The 19,549-nt window shown below is 35.6% G+C and overlaps 1 protein-coding gene across 3 annotated transcripts in view; it reads left to right on the top strand.

The window, feature by feature from the left end:
* PATJ (PATJ crumbs cell polarity complex component) overlaps positions 1-19,549 on the top strand; it is a 353,453-nt gene that overhangs the window by 150,113 nt on the left and 183,791 nt on the right. For all 3 annotated transcript variants that reach the window (XM_047788846.1, XM_047788847.1, XM_047788845.1), the window contains exons 26-27: positions 377-454; positions 11,135-11,234. In XM_047788846.1, the coding sequence (XP_047644802.1) occupies positions 377-454; positions 11,135-11,234 (178 nt within the window). The remainder of the gene's footprint in view (positions 1-376; positions 455-11,134; positions 11,235-19,549) is intronic.

The following is a 19,549-nucleotide window of genomic DNA, read 5'->3' as shown; positions in this document are numbered from 1 at the left end:
TGTTGAATCCAGCGTTCTGGGAATTAACTTTGGTCACCCTTGTATTTTGCAAAATGAGATATTTGGATGACAGTAAGAAGTGTGACCTTCTTTTTGGTCTTCTTCATCTTCACTTTCTGGATCTACTCAAGTGTGTGAATTTATTGCCCATTGATGCTACACACACACACACACATACACATTTGGGGTTATACAGCTATGGATTTCCCAAGTTGTTTTGTTGGCTTTGAATTGTACTTCTCATGTTTTTACTTTTTAGATGAAAGAGAATTAAGTAAGATTTTTAACTGCTTTAAAAAAAGATACATGAAGCAATGTAATGATTATGACGTTTTAATGTTTTCCTTCTCCCTCTTCCTTGTTTTTGTGGTGGTAGGTTATTCCTAGTACGCATAACAAGACCAACAAAATTGCTAATAACCAGGACAAGAACACTCAAGAAAAAAAAGAAAAGGTAACCTAACCTCTCAAGCTTTTAAAAAATGTTTTTGGTTTCTTTTTGCATAGCTGAGCTGCAATTAATAAGTGGTTTTTTTTTATGAGGATCGGGGTAGCAGTCCTGTAGTTATCACATTTCCCTTCTGTGAACATAACTGGTTCTGGCCTGGATAAAGACCTAGGGAAACAGAGGTGTAAAAATGTCAGGAAGCACTCAACAGCCATCTTCATCTTCATCTGTCTTTCCTATTCTGTAGGGCTGGTCGCCTATCCAGTCTGTTTCTGAGATTTTTGCCCTTGCTGTTCTTTCAGCTGGAAATTCATGTCTCACATTGTCCTTCCTTTTCATCCTCCAACAAGCAGGTCAAAGGTCATCTTTACCAGGAAAACACTGCTCGCATTAATCAAACTAAACCCTCCATTCCTGTTTTCCCGTCTCTATTCTAGTAGAATTAGTTGATCTAAAATTTATCTTAGGAGATGGTATCTGGTAGGATGGACTTTCACTTTTACCCATAAAGACAGCGAATTATCCCACTGTTTTAAGTAGGCCCTCCTTTCCCCACGGATGTGCACCACGACCTCTGCCACATCTCAGGTTGTCAGAGGGAGTCCCTTTCTGAGCTTTCTCTTAGTTCCTTTTGTCTGTCCCAGCAGATGCTGCCTAAATTATTAAAGCCCAATAATAAATCTTGTTTTCTAGTAAAGCAGTCTCCTTTATGTATTTCTTCTTATTTAGAACTGTCTTACCTATTTGTGTCCTTTATATTTTCCATATAAATTTTATAGTTAGGTTGTCAAATTCTACCCAAAAATCTCATTGGTGATTTTGATTAGAATCATGTCAACTCTATAAATTTGTAAAGAACTCACGTCTTTATGCTATTGAGCCTATTTAACCGTTAATGTGATTATGTCTATTTATTAAATTCCTCTTTTATTTCTTACAATTAATTGTTATAATTTTCTTCAGAAAGGCATTGTAAATCTTTGGTTTATTTCTAGAAATCCTTATATTTTGTGTTGCTTTTAAATATTTTTGAGCTGTATTTTCTGTTTGTTCCTAATATGTAGATATAAAATTGACTTCTATGTATTTTTTGACATCCTGTAATATTATTCTCTTAATCTTTTACAAAATAATCTAGTGCAGAACAATGGCAAAACCAAAATGCTGAAATAAAAAAATTAAAATCTTCCATAAACGTACCACCCAAAAGTAAACATTAAATATTTTATATAGAGGCTTTTAGTGTCTTGGTATATATGCTGCAACAATATATATGTAAAAAAAAAAATTTTTTTTTGTCTTTTTGCCATTTCTAGGGCTGCTCCCGCGGCATATGGAGTTCCCAGGCTAGGGGTCTAATTGGAGCTGTAGCCTCCTGCCTACACCACAGCCACAGCAACGCGGGATCCGAACTGCATCTGCAACCTACACCACAGCTCATGGCAACGCCAGATCCTTAACCCACTGAGCAAGGCCAGAGATCGAACCCGCAACCTCATGGTTCCTAGTTGGATTCGTTAACCACTGAGCCACGACAGGAACTCCATATGTAAAGAATTTTTAATAAGAATATGAATCTCAAATTTGTACTAGTACTGTGTCTGTAGATGTTCATTTCTGGATTTTCTGTGTAGATAATAGTAACCACTTTGGATAAAGGCAGTTTTCTTTTTCCCTTTCCCGTATTTTCCCCCTTGTTGTATTATATCTGCTAGGAACTCTATTATGTTTATTAGAAGTAATAAGAGTTAACATTCTTCTTGTTTTGCCTCCTGATAATTAAGAAATTGCTTTCAGTATTTAACCATTGAATATGATGTGTGCTGTCAGTTTTGGTGGATAATCCTTTGGTTAAGGAAATATTTTTCATTTTTATTTTTATTTTCATTTTATTTTCCTAAGAATTTTTATCATGAGTAGCATTGACATTGAATTTTATCAAATGTATTATCTATATTCACTGAAATAATCGAGAGTGTATTTTTTTTCTCCTTGAATCCCTTAATGTGAATTATATTAATAGATTTTTTTTTTCTTTTTCTTTTTAGGGCCACACCTATGGCGTATGGAAATTCCCAGGCTAGGAGGTGAATCAGAGCTACAGCTTCCGGCCACAGCAACACCGTAGCTTGTGGCAATGCCAGATCCTTTAACCCACACATCGAGGCCAGGGATCAAACCCACATCCTCGTGGGTATTAGTTGGGTTCTTAAGCCATTGAGCCACAACAGGAACTCTGAATTATGTTAATAGATTCTGTAATGTTAAACCTATCTTTTTCTTTTTTTCCTTTATCTTAGGGCTGTGCCTGTGGCATGTGGAGGTTCCCAGGGTAGGGGTTGAATCAGAGCTACAGCTGCCGGCCACAGCAATGTGGATCTGAGCCGTGTCTGCGCCCTATACCACAGCTCCCAGCAATGCCAGATCCTTAACCCACTAAACCAGGCCAGGGATCCTAGTTTAACCGCTGAGCCACAAAGGGAACTCCCAATGTTAACCCAATCTTGAGTTAAATTAATTTGGTCAGGATCTTTTTTGCCACTTCCTAGTATTATTTCTTTCAGAATTTTTCCATCTGTGGTCTTGCATGAGTTTGGCCTAGAATTTTACATTTATGTTCTATCCTCTCTGGTTTGGGTTATACAAGACTACTAAAATGAACAGTAGGAGTATTTCTTCTTTTCGGTTCTTGGAGAGTTTGTGTAAAATAGTAATTATTTATGGTTTAAATGTTTGGTCAAACTAGCCTGTGAAGCCATCGTGGGCCTGTGTTTTCTATGTGGCAAAAATCTAAAATACCGATTTAGTTCTTTAGTAGTTACTGAGCTATTCAGATTTTCTGTTCCTTTTAGAATCAATTTTGATTACTGGCTCTTTTTTAGGAATATTGATATCACCTATTTTTTACATTTGTTGGTATAAAGTTGTTCATGTATTCTCTGAACATGTATAATCTATGTTTTCTCCATGATAGGTTTTTTTGTGTGTGTGTGAATATAGTTTATTTTTAACTAATCTTGAAAGTAATTTTTCCTTTAATTCCTCTATGTGTTTTTGTTGTTCTTGCTTTTTAAGGCCACATTCGTTGCATATGAAAGTTCCCCAGCTAGGGGTCAGATCGGAGCTGCAGCTGCCAACCTATGCCACAGCCATAGCAATGCCAGATCCGAGCTATGTCTGCGACCTACACCATAGCTCATGGCAATGCCAGATTATTAACCTACTGAGTGAGGTCAGGGATAGAACCTGCATCCTCATGGATACTAGTCCAGTTTGCTACCACTGAGCCACAACAGGAACTCCCTAATTCCTCTTTTTGAAGAGTTAATGTTTGAGCTGTATTAGTCTTTTCTACTGTATCTTTATTGTGCTTAATTAATTTTGTTCTCATTTTTATTATGCCTTATTTGGGTTTATCCCCCCCCTACTAATCTTTAGATTGTTGTCGAGTTTATTAATTTTTAGCCATTCTTTTTTTTTAAATAATCATTTAAGACCATACACTTCTTCCTAGAGTTTTTTCTTTTCTGCATCCCAATATATTAAGTTGAATTTCTGTTGTACTAAGTTTGTGTGTCTGTGTATGTTTTTAGCTTCTGAATGATATTTTTTCTTTCTTTCTTTCTTTCTTTCTTTCTTTTTTTTTTTTTTTTCCTACGTCCCGAGGCATATGGAGTTCCTGGGCCAGGGCTCAGATCCGGGCTGCAGTTTTGACCTAAGCCACAGCTGTGGCAACACCAGAGTTGGGCCAGGGATCGAGCCTGCGTCTCAGCACTCCCAAGATGTTGCTGATCCTGTTGCACCACAGGGGGAACTCCCAACGTGATTTATTTTTTTAACCCAAGTTTGTTTTTTTGTAATGTAGTTTAAAATTTCCATATAAGCATTTTTAAAAATTTTATTGCGGTTGTTGTCTAACATATTTCAGTTAGAACCAGAAATTTTGGTTTATATAATATCTTTTACATTGGCTGAGACTTTTTTTATGGCCTAGCACATAGTTATTGTAAATGTATACTTGTGATTTAAAAGAATAGCTATAATCTAGTTATTGGTTACAGATTTTTATACAAAGTCATTAGGGCAAATGAATTCAATTATTCAGATATTCTATATATGTACTGTTTTTTTTTTTTTTGTCAATGTAACTTAACAGTCTTCCATTTTGATGGTTAAATTAGTCTGCTTCGTGTGTAGTTTTTCAGTTTTTATTTTATATTTTTTCAAGTTAATAAGTATCTATAAGTTTAAAAATTTTATGTCCTCATAGGGGTATAATTAGCCCTTTATTAACATGTGTCATTGTTTAGTAATTCTTAATATTCATTTCATGCAATATCACTGAAACTATGCCAGGTTTCTTTTTGTATTTGCCTGGTATTTTGGCTTGGAAATGTTTGAGCCACACACAGATTGAATTCAGGTCTCCAGCTCAGTCTGGAGTTATAAGGAATTCTCAAAGGACACCTTTTTTTTTTTTTTCCTTTTGTTTTCTTCCATCTCAAGCTAAGGCCAGGGCCAGGAAATAATTCTTCTGTCTGCTGTGATCAAGATTTTGGTTTTTGATTTGTTTGTTTGTAACTTCATCCATTTCAGGTTTCACCCTGTTAAAGCGAAAACAAACAATGACTGAATTGAGCACTTGAGAATACCCTGTTTCCAGAGTATGTGGGGACCAGTTAAAGCCCCTTGGGGATTTGTGGGGAAGGGTTTTGAAAAGGATAAAGGATTAAGTGGTTACCAAATCATAGAACTGTCTGTTTTAGCTTGCTTGGCTGCCTTCTTTGAGTTCAGATCTTAATCACAAAGATGATGTTCAGATTAGCGGTGGCATACACTGTGTGTTCAGGATTCTGTGATTTGTTTTTGAAAACCGCCAATAAACAGATAATTTGTAGATTCTAGAAGACCATGGTTATTGCTCGCAGAAGTGTTACCTATGTGTAGATTGCAGGTCATCACTTGCAGAATTCTCCCTCAGCCTTTTGGAGGCACTGGCTTTATTTGCAGGGATTGGGGTTTGGAAGGGTTGAATTTTTAGTCCCCCCTCCCACTTAGTTTGACCTGAAACAAAAACCATGGACTAATTAGATTCCTAGCTCTCATTTGATAAAAATGAATAGGTACTGCATGATTATATAAATGTATAGAAAAATACAACCTGTAGTGACGAAAAGAAGATAAGTCGTTCAGGAGAACCGGGTGCCAGGGGAAGGGGGGAGAAAGAGGGTGACTAGAAAGAGTCATAAAGAAACTTTTGTGGGTGATGGTTGTATGTTCATTGTCTTGATTGTGGTGGTGGATTCAAATTGTACACTTTAAAATCTGTGCAACTTTATTTCATTATACTTCAGTATGCTGCAGTGAAGCTACCACAGACAAAAATTTCATGCTTTTCTAGAGTTTGCATTTTAGTAGGGCAAATCAAACAATATAGAATTCAGTGACTGCTACTTTAAAGTGGTTTGGGGATAAGACCTGAAGCCCCTCAAAATATGGTATCTGAAAGGGATTGGAATATAAGCTCCATGAGGGCAGGGAGATAATCTATCTCATAGTTACTCTCTCCATATCACCCAGAACACCACCAGGTGCCTGGTAGGCACAGAATACATGTTTATTGAATGAATAAAGAGTTCTAAAACAGAACAAAACAAAATCTCTGGCCTTAGGTCACTGAGGATTGGGACATGCCCTCTGGGGATTTACCTTCGGGTTTGGGACTTAAGGTTATTTCTGGCCTTAGTTATAAAGTGTATACACACACACACACACACATACACACACATACACACATATAATTTTTTTGCCACACCCACAACATGTTGAAGTTCCCAGGCTAGGGATCGAACCCATGCTATAGTAGTAACTATGCCAGATCCTTAACCTGCTGTACTCATATGTTTTTTTTAAAGAAGGATTTCTCAGAATATTTAGTCTGTCCCATTGCAGGACATTTTGTTGATTCATATGTTTTAAATATCTGAACATTCATCAGATGTTTATTGGAAACCTCAGTGTGTGGGTTACTGTTCAGTCAGTGGATATAATGTCAAAAAGAAAACAGACAAAGGATCAGTCTGGGGGATCCAGACAATAAACACACACAGATGAATAAACTAGTTACTAATTTAATTACTTTGAGAACCAAAGCAATTTAATTAAGGAAAATTACACATAAGAGCTCAAGAAGTAAAAAGATAAATGTATGATTCTTATCAACTTTGACCCGCTCCGTTAAATGAAATTGAATTTCAAAACATAGCAGGGATATCTGCATTCAAATTTTAAAAATCCAGTAAGAGTTGTAATACCAAAAGTCAGTGTTGGTCTATCCAGCTAAGTTCCTGGATATAGATAACTAATCACTAAGGTGACATGGCAGTAGTTAACATTGCAGCCATAAAGCCCAAATCAGAAGGTTAAGTGGAGCACAGGAGGGTGGCACTTGTCCAGAGTGTGCCAATCCCAATGACCTAAAGGCAGAGATTTTTGTTTTGTCTTCAGGATTCTTCTTTCACTAAATATGTATTGTGTGTCTATCAGTTGCAAGGCAGTGTTCTGGCCCTCATAGGTAGATGATACTTCGTCACTTATGTGAGTTCTTTGGAGAATTCAGAGGTGATTATTGCCCCCAGATCACTCCCGTTTATGAGTTAATTGAACATACCAGAATCTACGTCTCCATTACAGAATGATGTTTTAATGAGAAAAGGATGTACTTTACTGTATTACTCTCCTCTGGAATTATATCTTGTGTAAGAAGCAGTATTCTCCATTCTGGAATGACAAAGCACCTTCACTCCAAGAGGTACACAGATGAATGTCGCATGTAGTGAAATAATCAGAAGTCTAATTAGTATGATAGAAATATGCCCAAGGTGCTAAAGGAGAACAGGCTGGGAGACTTTCCCAAAGATGGAAGGTCAGATGATAACTGTTTTGTTAACAATTATTATCGATAGAAGTAATTCCTGTTACGCATTTTTTCTTCCTTTAATGAGGAAGCAGTTTATGTTCACTAGAATTTCTGAAAATCAGAAAGGAGACAATAAAAATCACTTGAAATTCATCACTAGTGGAAATTTAGGTTAGAGATATAAGTTTGACCTAAAATTATTCACATTAAAAAAAGAGAGAGGAAGAGAGTGGTGAAAAACGAAAAAAGAATCAATAAGCATTTCTTGAGTAAATCCCTAGTTTTTTCTTGTTTTTTCTCAGTTGGGTGTTTTCTGACCTGTTTTGCATGATGCAGAATGTGAAATAATGACAGTCATTATTCACAGAAATGCTGTTCATAACAGCTCTTTGGTATTTTCTTTCTACATTCTCAGTGTTCTCTCATATATTCTCTTTAAAGGAACTGTGGACACTAGTCATAAATAGGAGATGTTCATCAGCGGAAAAGTCATCCTCTACTGTTTTCTCCACTTTATGTTTTTCCCAAATGAAAATGTTTCCCATTAAACATAGTAGTCTTTAAAATATAGCTACCTTATAAAAATGACCTATTCCAAATGAATACACTTTAATACAGGTAAATTATACTTCAGTAAGGTTGCTGTTAAGACGTGTATCTATTCCAAGTGAAAAGTCTGAGCATGCCAAACTCTAGGACTAAGTGGAACCTCATGAAGGCATTTTGCTAAGATCAGAATCTCTTGTGGATCTCCTAGTGGCACTTAGAGTGTTGCAGGATGCACACTCTCTGATTACCCTTAAGAGCAACAAATAATACAGTGTTCCATCAATGATATTCCCTACTGTACTAGCCTTTAGAGTTGGCTGCTAATACTCAGGTTAATGTGTAAACATTGTGATACACACACACACACACACACACACACACAGCATCTAGATATGTGCGTGTCATGCAACATTGCTATACATGTTTTTATCATCTTGTGTGTTTTTGTTTTATATTCTGTACCAAAGATCAAGAAGCTCAGGGAGAAAGTATAAGTTGAGGCTCACTTTTTTCTGGAAGACTCTGGGAATATTGGATTTAAATAATGTGTATTAGTCTATATAAACCAATCAGAAAAATATTCTTTGAGACTTAATTTTTAATACCCCCCGAAGATAGGAAAATATTTCACACTCACAATGATGTAAGAGCTCTTCTGCCTGTCAGATACACAGAGCACTTTGGTTTCTGTCCTGCAACCTTAGCCATATGTCAAATATAGACGCAGAAGGCTAAATCCCACTGATCTGTATGGCAAAAAGCTGTTCTTTCCAGTGGACCCAAGACATCTTTGTGTACAAAAGCATGGACAGGCAAACAGGAAGTCTAATAAACACGTTCCCTGTTGTCTCTCAATCCAGAGAGAATAGGTGCCTGTGGAACCAGTGGATAGTAGATCCTCACCATTCCAACAAATACTGCTAAATTGCCAGATCATAAAACCAGACTTCAGTGATTGCTGCTACCAATGGCGAGTAACTTATAGCCCAAGTAAAAATCAGAACCAAACCGAGCTTAGTATCAGAAACAAAAACATAGAATTGGAAATTTAAAAATGGAGAAACAGTCAAAAAGACAAGGTTCTGTTGCCACTGGAGATTTACTGTGGGAACCAGGAAATCACGTGTATGGGCTTAAATAGCTGATGGGTTGTGTATCTCAGGCATCACAGTTCCCTTGGTCTGGAAGGTGAGTCTACTTGAACATCTCAGTGGGACCCCTAAGACTCACTAGTGTAATTTAGGAAAAAATAAAAACATAACTTGTGAAATTGTGCAGACTGTACAGGTGCCAGGTATTTATTTAGATCCCTAGGAAGAGAGCCAACAAGGTGGTTAGCCTGGTTCAGAGTAAAGTATTTATAATTGCTGAAGGAAAGAATGCATAAGTAAAATTCAAATTTAGATACAAAACTGGTTAATATAAATATATTTATATTATAGTAATAAATATATTTATATATTATATGGGCAATATAAATATAATAATTTGCTAAAATAATTTAGCAAATTTTGTCTGCCAGACAAAATAAATATGCAGTGCATTTATGTTATTGTCATTTTCTAAGAGTTAATATGTCAGGGAACCTAAGCAATATGAGTGACAACTAGCTATTTTACTCCTTTGGGAAATAGTTAAGGGCCCTGTTCTTAGAGCTGAGGATGCCATACACTCTGAGTTGTTCTCTGCCCTCATAGAGGTTCTGTTTATCTGGCCCTTCCTGTACACACTCTGCTCCAGCCTTTGTTGCCACAGGGAGATCCTGGACCTGCCTGTACCCTTCTCCCTTGTGCAGGAGAAAGATGGCCTGGGCATCTGGCAACCCACATTCAAACCATAGGGAGCCCAGAATACACTTATCTTGCATTCTTTCTGAGAGTGTTGGTAGAAATTAAATAAATCAGTTGCATAAACAATTTCCCCTTTATATGTTGTTTAAAGTGCTATTCAAGAGAATTCATATCTTTTAATACTATTTGGAAGGTTGGCTGTCCTTGTTCTGAGCATTGTCTTTCACTTAGAATGATCTGATTCTGAGGAAAAGTTTTGCTGAAAATTCGTTTGCCTTTTTTATTATTCATTTAACTAACTTTTATGTTTTCTCAAGCAGGAATTAGAGATGCAGTAATCACATTTCTGAATTCTTTTGTTGCTTAATAAGTATTTTTGTACTTGGCATCTTCTTCATCACTCTTGCATTTTATTGATTTTTGGATGTTCTACAAATATACAAAGTACTGCTTTGGTTAGACATTATCTTAAATAAATTTACATGTGTGTTTTTCTCTGTGGCTCCCAAATAGTGTGTTCTACTTTGGAGGAATTTATGACATGCCTGCTTTCTGTAATGGACCACTCATTGTCCATTTACTGAAGTATATCCTGCCATTAGTGGCTCCGTCCTATAAAGCATAATTGATTGTACTTTATTGGAATCCTGTAGCAAAACAAATCTTAATCCAATTGTTTTGGTATTTGGAGTGCCTGGGTATATCGGCTCCTATTCTTTCCAGCAGCTTGGAACTCTCCATAGGTTGGCATGTTTTATTTTCCCCAGCGTTCAAGAAAATGTCTACATTCTGTGAAGGTAATCTGATCATAAAGTCTGCTTTAAGTCTATTTGAACCAAATGTTGATGTACTGTTTCATTTGGTGCATAAATTTAAAGATGACTTATACAGAAATACAAAAGTATTCATATAAACCTTTTTCTTTCTTTTTTAAAACATTAAAATGTGTTTTCTATTTACAAATTATGAATACCTCTTTAGTTAGAAAATCTTGGTATTTCACGTGCTTTTTAAAGAATGAAATCTGTGCCTTTTGCAATTGAATAAGAAGTTTAAATGTAGGTTTAACACAGTGGGTAGTTTTTATATTTAGACTTAATTTTGAAATGTCCTTCATTTGAGTTATTTGGTCAGAAACAAAGAAAACTAAGCTCAGGAATTCAAGGAAAATACTAGAGAAAGAAATGCATTCTTCTGGGTAGGTCAGTCTTAAAAACTGCTTTTGAATTTCTGTTTACTGTTACTGGGTTGTTTATATCCTAGAGTCACTTCTACAGAATAACATGAAAATAAATTGTGTTTTTTTTTAATAGTCCTAGTGATATAAATACAGTCAAAATATTTACAAATTATCTTTTTATCCTATTTGTCATTGAGGAATAGGTTGTACAAAGGCAATTAACCCTTCTCGCAATTTTGCATCCTCAGAGGCGAGGAACTGCTCCACCTCCAATGAAACTGCCGCCTCCTTATAAAGCTCCATCTGATGACAGCGATGAGACTGAAGAAGAATATGCATTTACCAATAGTGAGTTCCTTTTCATTATTTGGTGTGGATGCAGAATTCATTAAATTCTGCTTTAATAATAGTAAGTTATCTAATACAGTACTATAGGTTCTTAGAAAATGTGCATGAATATATCTTGTTGAAAAAGAAAGTTTACATCTCCTAAGCTTTTATGACTTTATTTTCCTAAGCTTTTGTCTTTGACACTGTGTAACAAAGAAAATATCAAAGGCGCCTAGATAGTACACTTTCATCTACATTCTCTCCTAGTCTTATTGTTTGGCTGTGAATACAAAAATGTTAAGAAGTCCTTGATATTGGAGTTTGACCCCTAATAATCAGTTGAATGTAGGTGTTAGCTCTTGATTACATGCCCTCCTCACATGGGTGGTGATATTGTCAATGTACAATTACAGAAAGCCCACCACGTCGTAATTTCTCCTTTAGACTTCATTGCATGATGTTCTTTTGCATTAGTTGTATCAAATATACATTCATACGTATGTTTAATGGAGGCTTTCTGTAAGATAATTTACGTTTCTTTTATGCATGTAAAGTATATGTAGTTAGATCTGATTGCTGTTGTGTATGGAATTTATTTGGGGAGTGGTGAAAATGTGCTAAAATTAGATTGTGGTGATGGTTGCACAATTTGTGAATATACCAAGACCTATAGGATTATGCATTTAAATGGGTAAATTTTATGGTTTTTGAAACATACATATTTTAAAGTAGTATTTTCCTTTTAAGTAATATTTTTTCTATAATATTGAAAAGAAATTTGATATAGAAATTGAAAAAGTTAAATTAGTGGCTCCAGTACTTCCTAGTGTGTATCCTTGAGCATGCTCCCTTCTGTGAAAATAATGGTACCTATTTCATAAAATTGTGATGAGGATTAAAGTAAGGATGAAAATAGCCTGGCATATTATGAATCTTTAACAAGTATTATAATTCTTAGTATTGTTAATAATTATTTTTAATTTGACCATAACTTTATATTTTTCTAAATATAGCAATATATAAATATAAATAAAATATAAAATAAATTAGCTATAATAATTAAGTTGACCTTATAAAGTACTTGGTTTGTACTTTGTACTCTACAGGGCACTTTCTCATGCATTATTTTCATTTATCAGTAAGGAAGCCCAAGCAAGATAAGACTTAAATAACAAGGAACCAAAGAGCTGATTTCTATAGTTATATCGATCAGATTTTTTTTAGACTGTCATCCACAGTAGTACATATTTAATAACCAAATATAGATATCTACAGGCACACACACTCTACTATACATATATAATTGAAACAAAAGTTTCATGAAATATACTTACCGTTATATCATATAAAGAAGTGTATTCTCTCTTTGTACTTTCATTTTTTTTAAAGGCTATTTGTACCTCAGTTTATTTCTTGATCAGCTAATGAGTTGCAACCTGCAATATAAAAAAAACACAAATCTGAATCAATTGTTTTCAAATAACAGTGTGCATCAGAACACCTGTTGAGCTTGTTAAAATACTGATTGCTGGGCCCCACCCCAGTTTCTAATTTCTTACATCTAGCATCACCCAATAACTTGCATTTCTAATTAGTTCCTAGGTGATGTTGATCATTCCATTTCAGGGACCACATTCTGAAAACTACTGATCTGGATGGTATTAAAGTAATGGGAACAGGTGAGGTAGAGTAGTGGGTGTAGACAGGGACAAGAGGGAATGCAGCACCTGTCTGCCGTAAGGGCGTCTTAGCTTGAGAACCCTTTGAAGCGATTATAGCGTTAAATAGATTAAGAGAAGAATGTGTTTCAAGAAGAGTTCTGTCACTGAACCTCAGTTGTCAACTGCGGAATGATTCTGAGGGACTGAGGAGATGGGAGACAGAATAGTAACCATTGAAGTTAGCAACATGGAGTTGATGAGGAAGAACAGAGGAAGGTAAAATAGCCAAGCTAATTATTGTTCAGGTTGTTGTGAGAATTCAGTGGTACCGTTAATACAGGCATACTTCCTTTTATTGTGCTTCACTTTATTGCTCTTCACAAATAATTGTGTTTTATACTAATTGAAGATTTATGGCAATCCTGCATTGTCCAATGATGGATAGCAATTTTTAACAATAAAGTGTTTTTTAGTTTAGTTAATGTAATCGTTCTTTAGACATAATGCTATTGCATACTTGGTAGATTATGGTATAGTGTAAACCATATGCACTGAGAAACCAAAAAATTGGTATGACATGCCCTTTATTACGGTGGTCTGCGTACAGGTCTGTATACCTGTATGGAGAATGTGTTACATAACAGGCATTTTTATTATAAATCACCTGTCTTGCATAGTTGAACATGTAACATTCTAGTGTCTAATTACCATAAGAAGTCTTACAACCATTTTAATAATGAAAATTTCTTGAATTTTACTTTTACTTGTTTTTGGCCTCTTTGTCTTTTTAGGGCCGCATCTGCAGCCCAAGGAGGATCCCAGGCTAGGGGTTGAACGGAACTACAGCTGCCAGCCCACGCCACAGCCCCAGCAACACTGGATCCAAGCCAGGTCTGCAACCTATACCACAGCTCATGGCCACACTGGATTCTTAACCCACTGAGCAAGGCCAGGGATTGAACCTGCAACCTCATGGTTTCTAGTCGGATTCATTTCGGCTGTGCCATGACGGGAACTCCAATTTCTTGAATTTTAAGAATTATGGAACAATTAAGCATTAAGAAACAATATCCACATAAATGCTTAGCTGTTGACACAACTACCGTTATCAAACCTGCAGGATTTGTCAAAAGGAGGTATCAATGGTGCAAAACTTTTGACTTAACTTTGTGGCAGTAGTCTTTTTTTTTTTTTTTGTCTTTTTGCCATTTCTTGGGCCACTCCCGCAGCATATGGAGGTTCCCAGACTAGGAGTCTAATCAGAGCTGTAGCCACCGGGCTACACCACAGCCACAGCAATGCAGGATCCAAGCCATGTCTGCAACCTACACCACAGCTCACGGCAACGCCGGATCCCTAACCCACTGAGCAAGGCCAGGGATTGAACCCGCAACCTCATGGTTCCTAGTCGGATTCGTTAACCACTGAGCCGTGACGGGAACTTCTGTGGCAGTAGTCTTTAATGCCTAAATGTAAAGCTAGATTGTCTTGTCATAAGATCATTGAAGGCATAAAGTAATCACTCAGTTCACTGTCACGTAGTGTCTTTCCAGTATTTGCTTCTAGCCTTAACCTTCTTCTGATATCCTGGCCCAGATTTTCAACTGGCTTTTGGAAAGATGCCATACCTTTATTATCTTACTTCCTGACAGTGGATAAACAAATGTAGATGAATCTTCTTTTTCAATCTCTCTCATATTTGTAGTTTCCTTAGTATTTTTATTACCACCATTTTAGTAACTATATGGTAATTAGTCACAGTGAGTACCTGCCTTGTGCCGTAAATTCTCCCCAACTCTGTAAGTGCATTCTCAGAAGAGCCTTTGAAAGGAGATATTATCTCTTCCGCTGATTTTAGCTTCATGTTGTGTGTTTTTGAAAACTGCCCTACTTCTTCCTGTATTTTTCTTTCATAGTACTTAACAAAATATAATTATTTATTAGATTAATACCTGTCTGCCCCATCAAAACTTCAAATTCCTTGAGCCTGGTTACCCTCTGTCTTGGCCTGGGACATAATGGGAATTCAGTATTTGGGGCAAATTAATGACAAGGGTATGCGACTCACCTAGTCACATGGGGTGCACTGAAAACCCCGGTATGCTCCTGGTACTTCGGAGGTACCCTTTCTACTGAACTGTACCATCCACGTAGTTTCAGAGCATTCTGTCCAGAACAGCTTGATGTCTCTTTCTCAATATGCCACTTCGTACGTTATCTAAAAGTTTCTATCCCCAGAGAGAGAACCACAATCTCCCGAAAGTCCTCCTTTGTTCATTCTTGTTCTCAGAAGTTAAATGCTTTTTTATCAGTCAGTTCTTTCTAACCTGTTAGCATTCACTTTTTTAATTACAAGTTTAAACTACAAGGAGCAGAAGAATGGCTTTTTGTAAAATGAGAGAGTGAAGCAATGAGAATCATACAATAGGAATGTCTCTTGATGCATATTAGGTCCTAAATATTCAGAATATAATTGACTTGTTTGACACCTGGCTTTTAAGTGATGTAGCAGAGATGTGAATGGAACCTTCTATGAATGGCCTCTTAGAGCCCTTTTGTTATCTTTTAATTACAGAGTAGCATATTCTCTTTGGGTGTTTTGTTTTTTTCCCCCTTATTTAGTAAAAATTCTTTAGTAAGAATTTGGTTTAATTATTGACTATGATACATCTTTATGACTTTTTGTTCAGACTCTTCCCCCCCAATTATATGTCATAATGTAATATTTGGTATAAGGAATATATTTGAATTATGAAGCATAGAGGAATTAGCCTGTGAACCACACCACACAAATGAAAATTAGGTTACATCTTTGTTTTACTTTAATTCTTACTGTTTTCTTTCAGTTTTGTCTTTTTTTTTAAGGATAGGACACTTGCTAAGACCTTCTGAAATGTGATTTGCTACCAAGTTACTCAGAGTCACATGTGTAAGTTTAAAGGGGACGATTTTTAAAAAACAACAACTTTATTGACATATAATACATATTACCATATAATTCATGGACTTAAAGTGTCCAATTCAGTAGCTTTTAGTATTTTTACAGAATTGTTCAACCATCATCATTATCAGTTTTAGAATATTTAGAACATTTTCATACACCTCTCCACATCAAACCCTGCTTATTAGCAGTCATTCTTCTTTAGCATATTTATTAAAAAATTAGATATAAATAAATCCATATATTTAAATACATTCATTCAATATAAAATATACAAACACATATTTTAATTTTAAAAAATATTTTACAGATAATCTTCATGTGTTCCCATAGAGTGGTCTGGTGAAAACTGCCCCAAACCTCTCTTCCTCTTATTAAAACACACACACACACCCACACACACACACACACACACCCACACCCACACCCACACACACACACACACACACACACCCACACCCACACACACCCACAAAAATCCAAACTGAATTTAAATTTAGAAGACAAAGATGCTTGTTAACCCCACTGTCCTCAAGAATCTAGCAGTGAACTAAGATCACTTTCTTCCCAGCTCCAAAATTAAAAAAAAAAGAGGAAAGAAAGAAAAGAAAAGAAAAGAAAACAAGGGTTTCTCTTGCGGAGGGCACAGCAGGTTAAGGATCCAGCATTGTCATGGCAGCGGCTCAGGTAGCTGCCGTGGCTGCTGGTTCGATCCCTGGCCCAGGAACTTCCACATGCTATGGGCTCAGACAAAAAAAGGAAAATAAAAAAAAAGAGAACAAAATTATTATTCATCGATAATGCAGTGGTCAGTCTCAAAAATGCAAAACCTAAAGTAATCTTTTGGCAGCAATAAGTCAGGCTATATATTCTTTGCACATATGAAAAAGTCTTCTAGTCAGTATTATCTACTTCGAAAATATAGAAATTTCTAAAAGCAATGATAGAAAAACTGAAAAAAAATCCAGTAATAATATGATTAGAAATGTAAATAATGTCAGTGATTTACATTTCTTTTTACAGTCATTTATTCTTTGGCAGTTTTTATGAAAGCCATAAACCCATGCTCGAGAAAAATGTATGCAGATACACACACACACACACACAATTTTAAATAGGTATCATTTTGTCTATTTAGTGAAAGTCCTGAATCCCACTTAAGGTAATTTGAATCCAAATCCTAAGGCTATGTAGGCTTTTTTTAAAAATATGAGCATTTGACTGAACATTGATTTGGAAATGAAGTGCTAGACTGTTTTGGGAAACAAAAACATTTAGAGGTGGAGGACTTGCACTTCTCTACTATCTGAATATATTCTAAACTGATGGTTTTTAAACTCAGTCTGGAGCTTTTAGAAATGAGTGGGAGAGTTTTAGGCTCTCTGGAAGAGTTTTTATCAACCTTGGTGTATTGACATTTTAGCCTTTAAATCTTTTTTGTGCAGGACTTAACCTTTGCATTGATGGATGTTTAATAGATCCTTACCCTCTACTCACTTGGTACAGAGAAAGGCCTTTCATATTATTCCAACACTTTAAAGAAAATCATAAGTTGGCTTATATAAAAGTCAAAAACATACATGTATGAAATATATGTATATATATATATATACGTATATTTTATACACATGTATTCAGGAAAAAGACATGTACAACAGTAGAAAAGCAAGCAAAAATCAAACATGTAATAGATTTGGGCAACAAGTACTAAAAGTTTGTTTAGCATCACTAATAATGAGAGACATGTAAGTTATCCAAAAAATAAGATTTTTTTGACCTACTAGTTACTTAAGATTTTAATATTGTTCATTATTGGAGAGGTTGTAGAAAAATAGTTGATGTACTGTTGGTGGGAATTTGAATTCATGTACCTCATTTGGCAGGACATAGAAAACATTTAAATGTACATGTTCTTTGAATAATGCAACTTTCAGTGGCATATCCTAAGGAATTCATTGCCCACATGAATATGTGTGTGTGTATACGTATACCTACAAAGAAGTTTACTGCTGCGTTTTTTAAGAATAGCAAAGCAATATATATATACTACATGGAATCGAGGTATAATATAGCCTTAAGTTACTTAATTTCTAAACATTTCTAGCCATTTGACCTAGAACGAGTTGCATGTCTCTCTCTTGGTTTCCTTCTTTGGATGATGAGGATAATAGTAGTATTCCTTCCACTGTGTGCTTGTGAAAAACTAGAAGAAATGATGAACGTAACGTGCTGATATAGAAGGTGGCACATGGGAAGTGCTCCAGAAACGCTAGCTGCTACTCTTTATTCTTACCAGTATATACAACATTCTTTAATGTTTGCCAGATATTCCCGTTATAGAATGAAATTCCGGGATGAGCGTGTTTTAAACATTTTAGAAGTCAGTTTTTTGAAGTTTAACAGTATTGGAACAGTACTTCGTTAACACTGTCTACAACTAATAGTTCCTTGAACACTGTTGAATATTTTAACCCTCTTATGTTTTCTTTTTTCTTTTTTTCTTTTTAGGCCTGCACCTGTGGCATATGGAAGTTCCCAGGCCAAGAGTTGAATCAGAGCTGCAGCTGCCAGCCTACACCACAGCCACAGCAACAACAGCGCAGGATCTGGGCCGTGTCTGCCATCTACGCCACAGCTCACGGCTACACAGGATCCCTGACCCATGAGTGAGGCCAGGGATTGAATCTGCATCCTCATGGATACTAGTCAGATGCGTTTCTGCTGGGCCACAATGGGAACTCCCTAACACTCTTATATTTTCAATGGAGATCAATAGAAGAGAAAGATATTTGGAGTACTTCATTTTTCTTTGGTACTTTTCCCTCATCTTATTTTCTCTGGACCAAAGGTGGAATTATCATAGAAGCATTTGTTTATGATTTATTTTCTCTGGACCAAAGGTGGAATTATCAGGGAAGCATTTGTTTATGATTTTGTGATTTTTTTTTTTTTCCTTCTCAAGGAATTTCAGTGTTGTAGGGTTGATAATTTACCTGCATTTCATTCCTCCCAGTGTAGGAAGGATACACCAGAAGAGTTTTTGAGAAAAATTTGTGGTCCAAGATGAATGAATATAATAAAACAGACTCACAGATATAGAGAACAAACTAGTGGTTGACAGTGGAGGGAGGGGAAGGTGAGGGGCAAGATAAGCATAGGGGATTAAGAGATATAAAATAAATAAGCTACAAGGATACATTATACAGCTTGGGGAATATAGCCAGTATTTATAATGACTTTAAGTGGAGTATAATCTATAAAAATACTGAATCACTATGTTGTACATTTAACACTGATATTATAAATCAACTATATTTCAATAAAAATTTTAAAAAATTCATGGTTCAAGTAGAATTTAAAAACTAAAAATATATCTTTTAAAGATTATTTAATGTGAGTGCTAGTTTGCTGAACAATCCTACCAAGTTTATGACGTGACTTAATCTCTATTATTATGCTTTATAGTATTTAAATATTTATAAACATTTGTTGATTCACAAAAGGTTATAATGTTCTTTGTAGAGTTAATTCTCAATATTCACATTAACTCTAAATGTATTTTTCTACCTAACCTTTTTAGTTTTATTAATTTTAATGTAAAAATTAGGTTTTATCCTTATCTTTGTGATATTTTGCTCTTGTAGTGGTAAACACTTGTATACTTAAATAAGCTGTTAGAATTTCAACATATCAAGCACATAAAGACATTTTCACTCCAAGTTACATCAAGA

Source organism: Phacochoerus africanus, chromosome 8 (genome assembly GCF_016906955.1).
Source record: "Phacochoerus africanus isolate WHEZ1 chromosome 8, ROS_Pafr_v1, whole genome shotgun sequence".
NCBI classification, from domain to species: domain Eukaryota; kingdom Metazoa; phylum Chordata; class Mammalia; order Artiodactyla; family Suidae; genus Phacochoerus; species Phacochoerus africanus.
The sequence above is the reverse complement of the archived record's forward strand: the minus strand, read 5'-3'. Positions and strand labels throughout refer to the sequence as shown.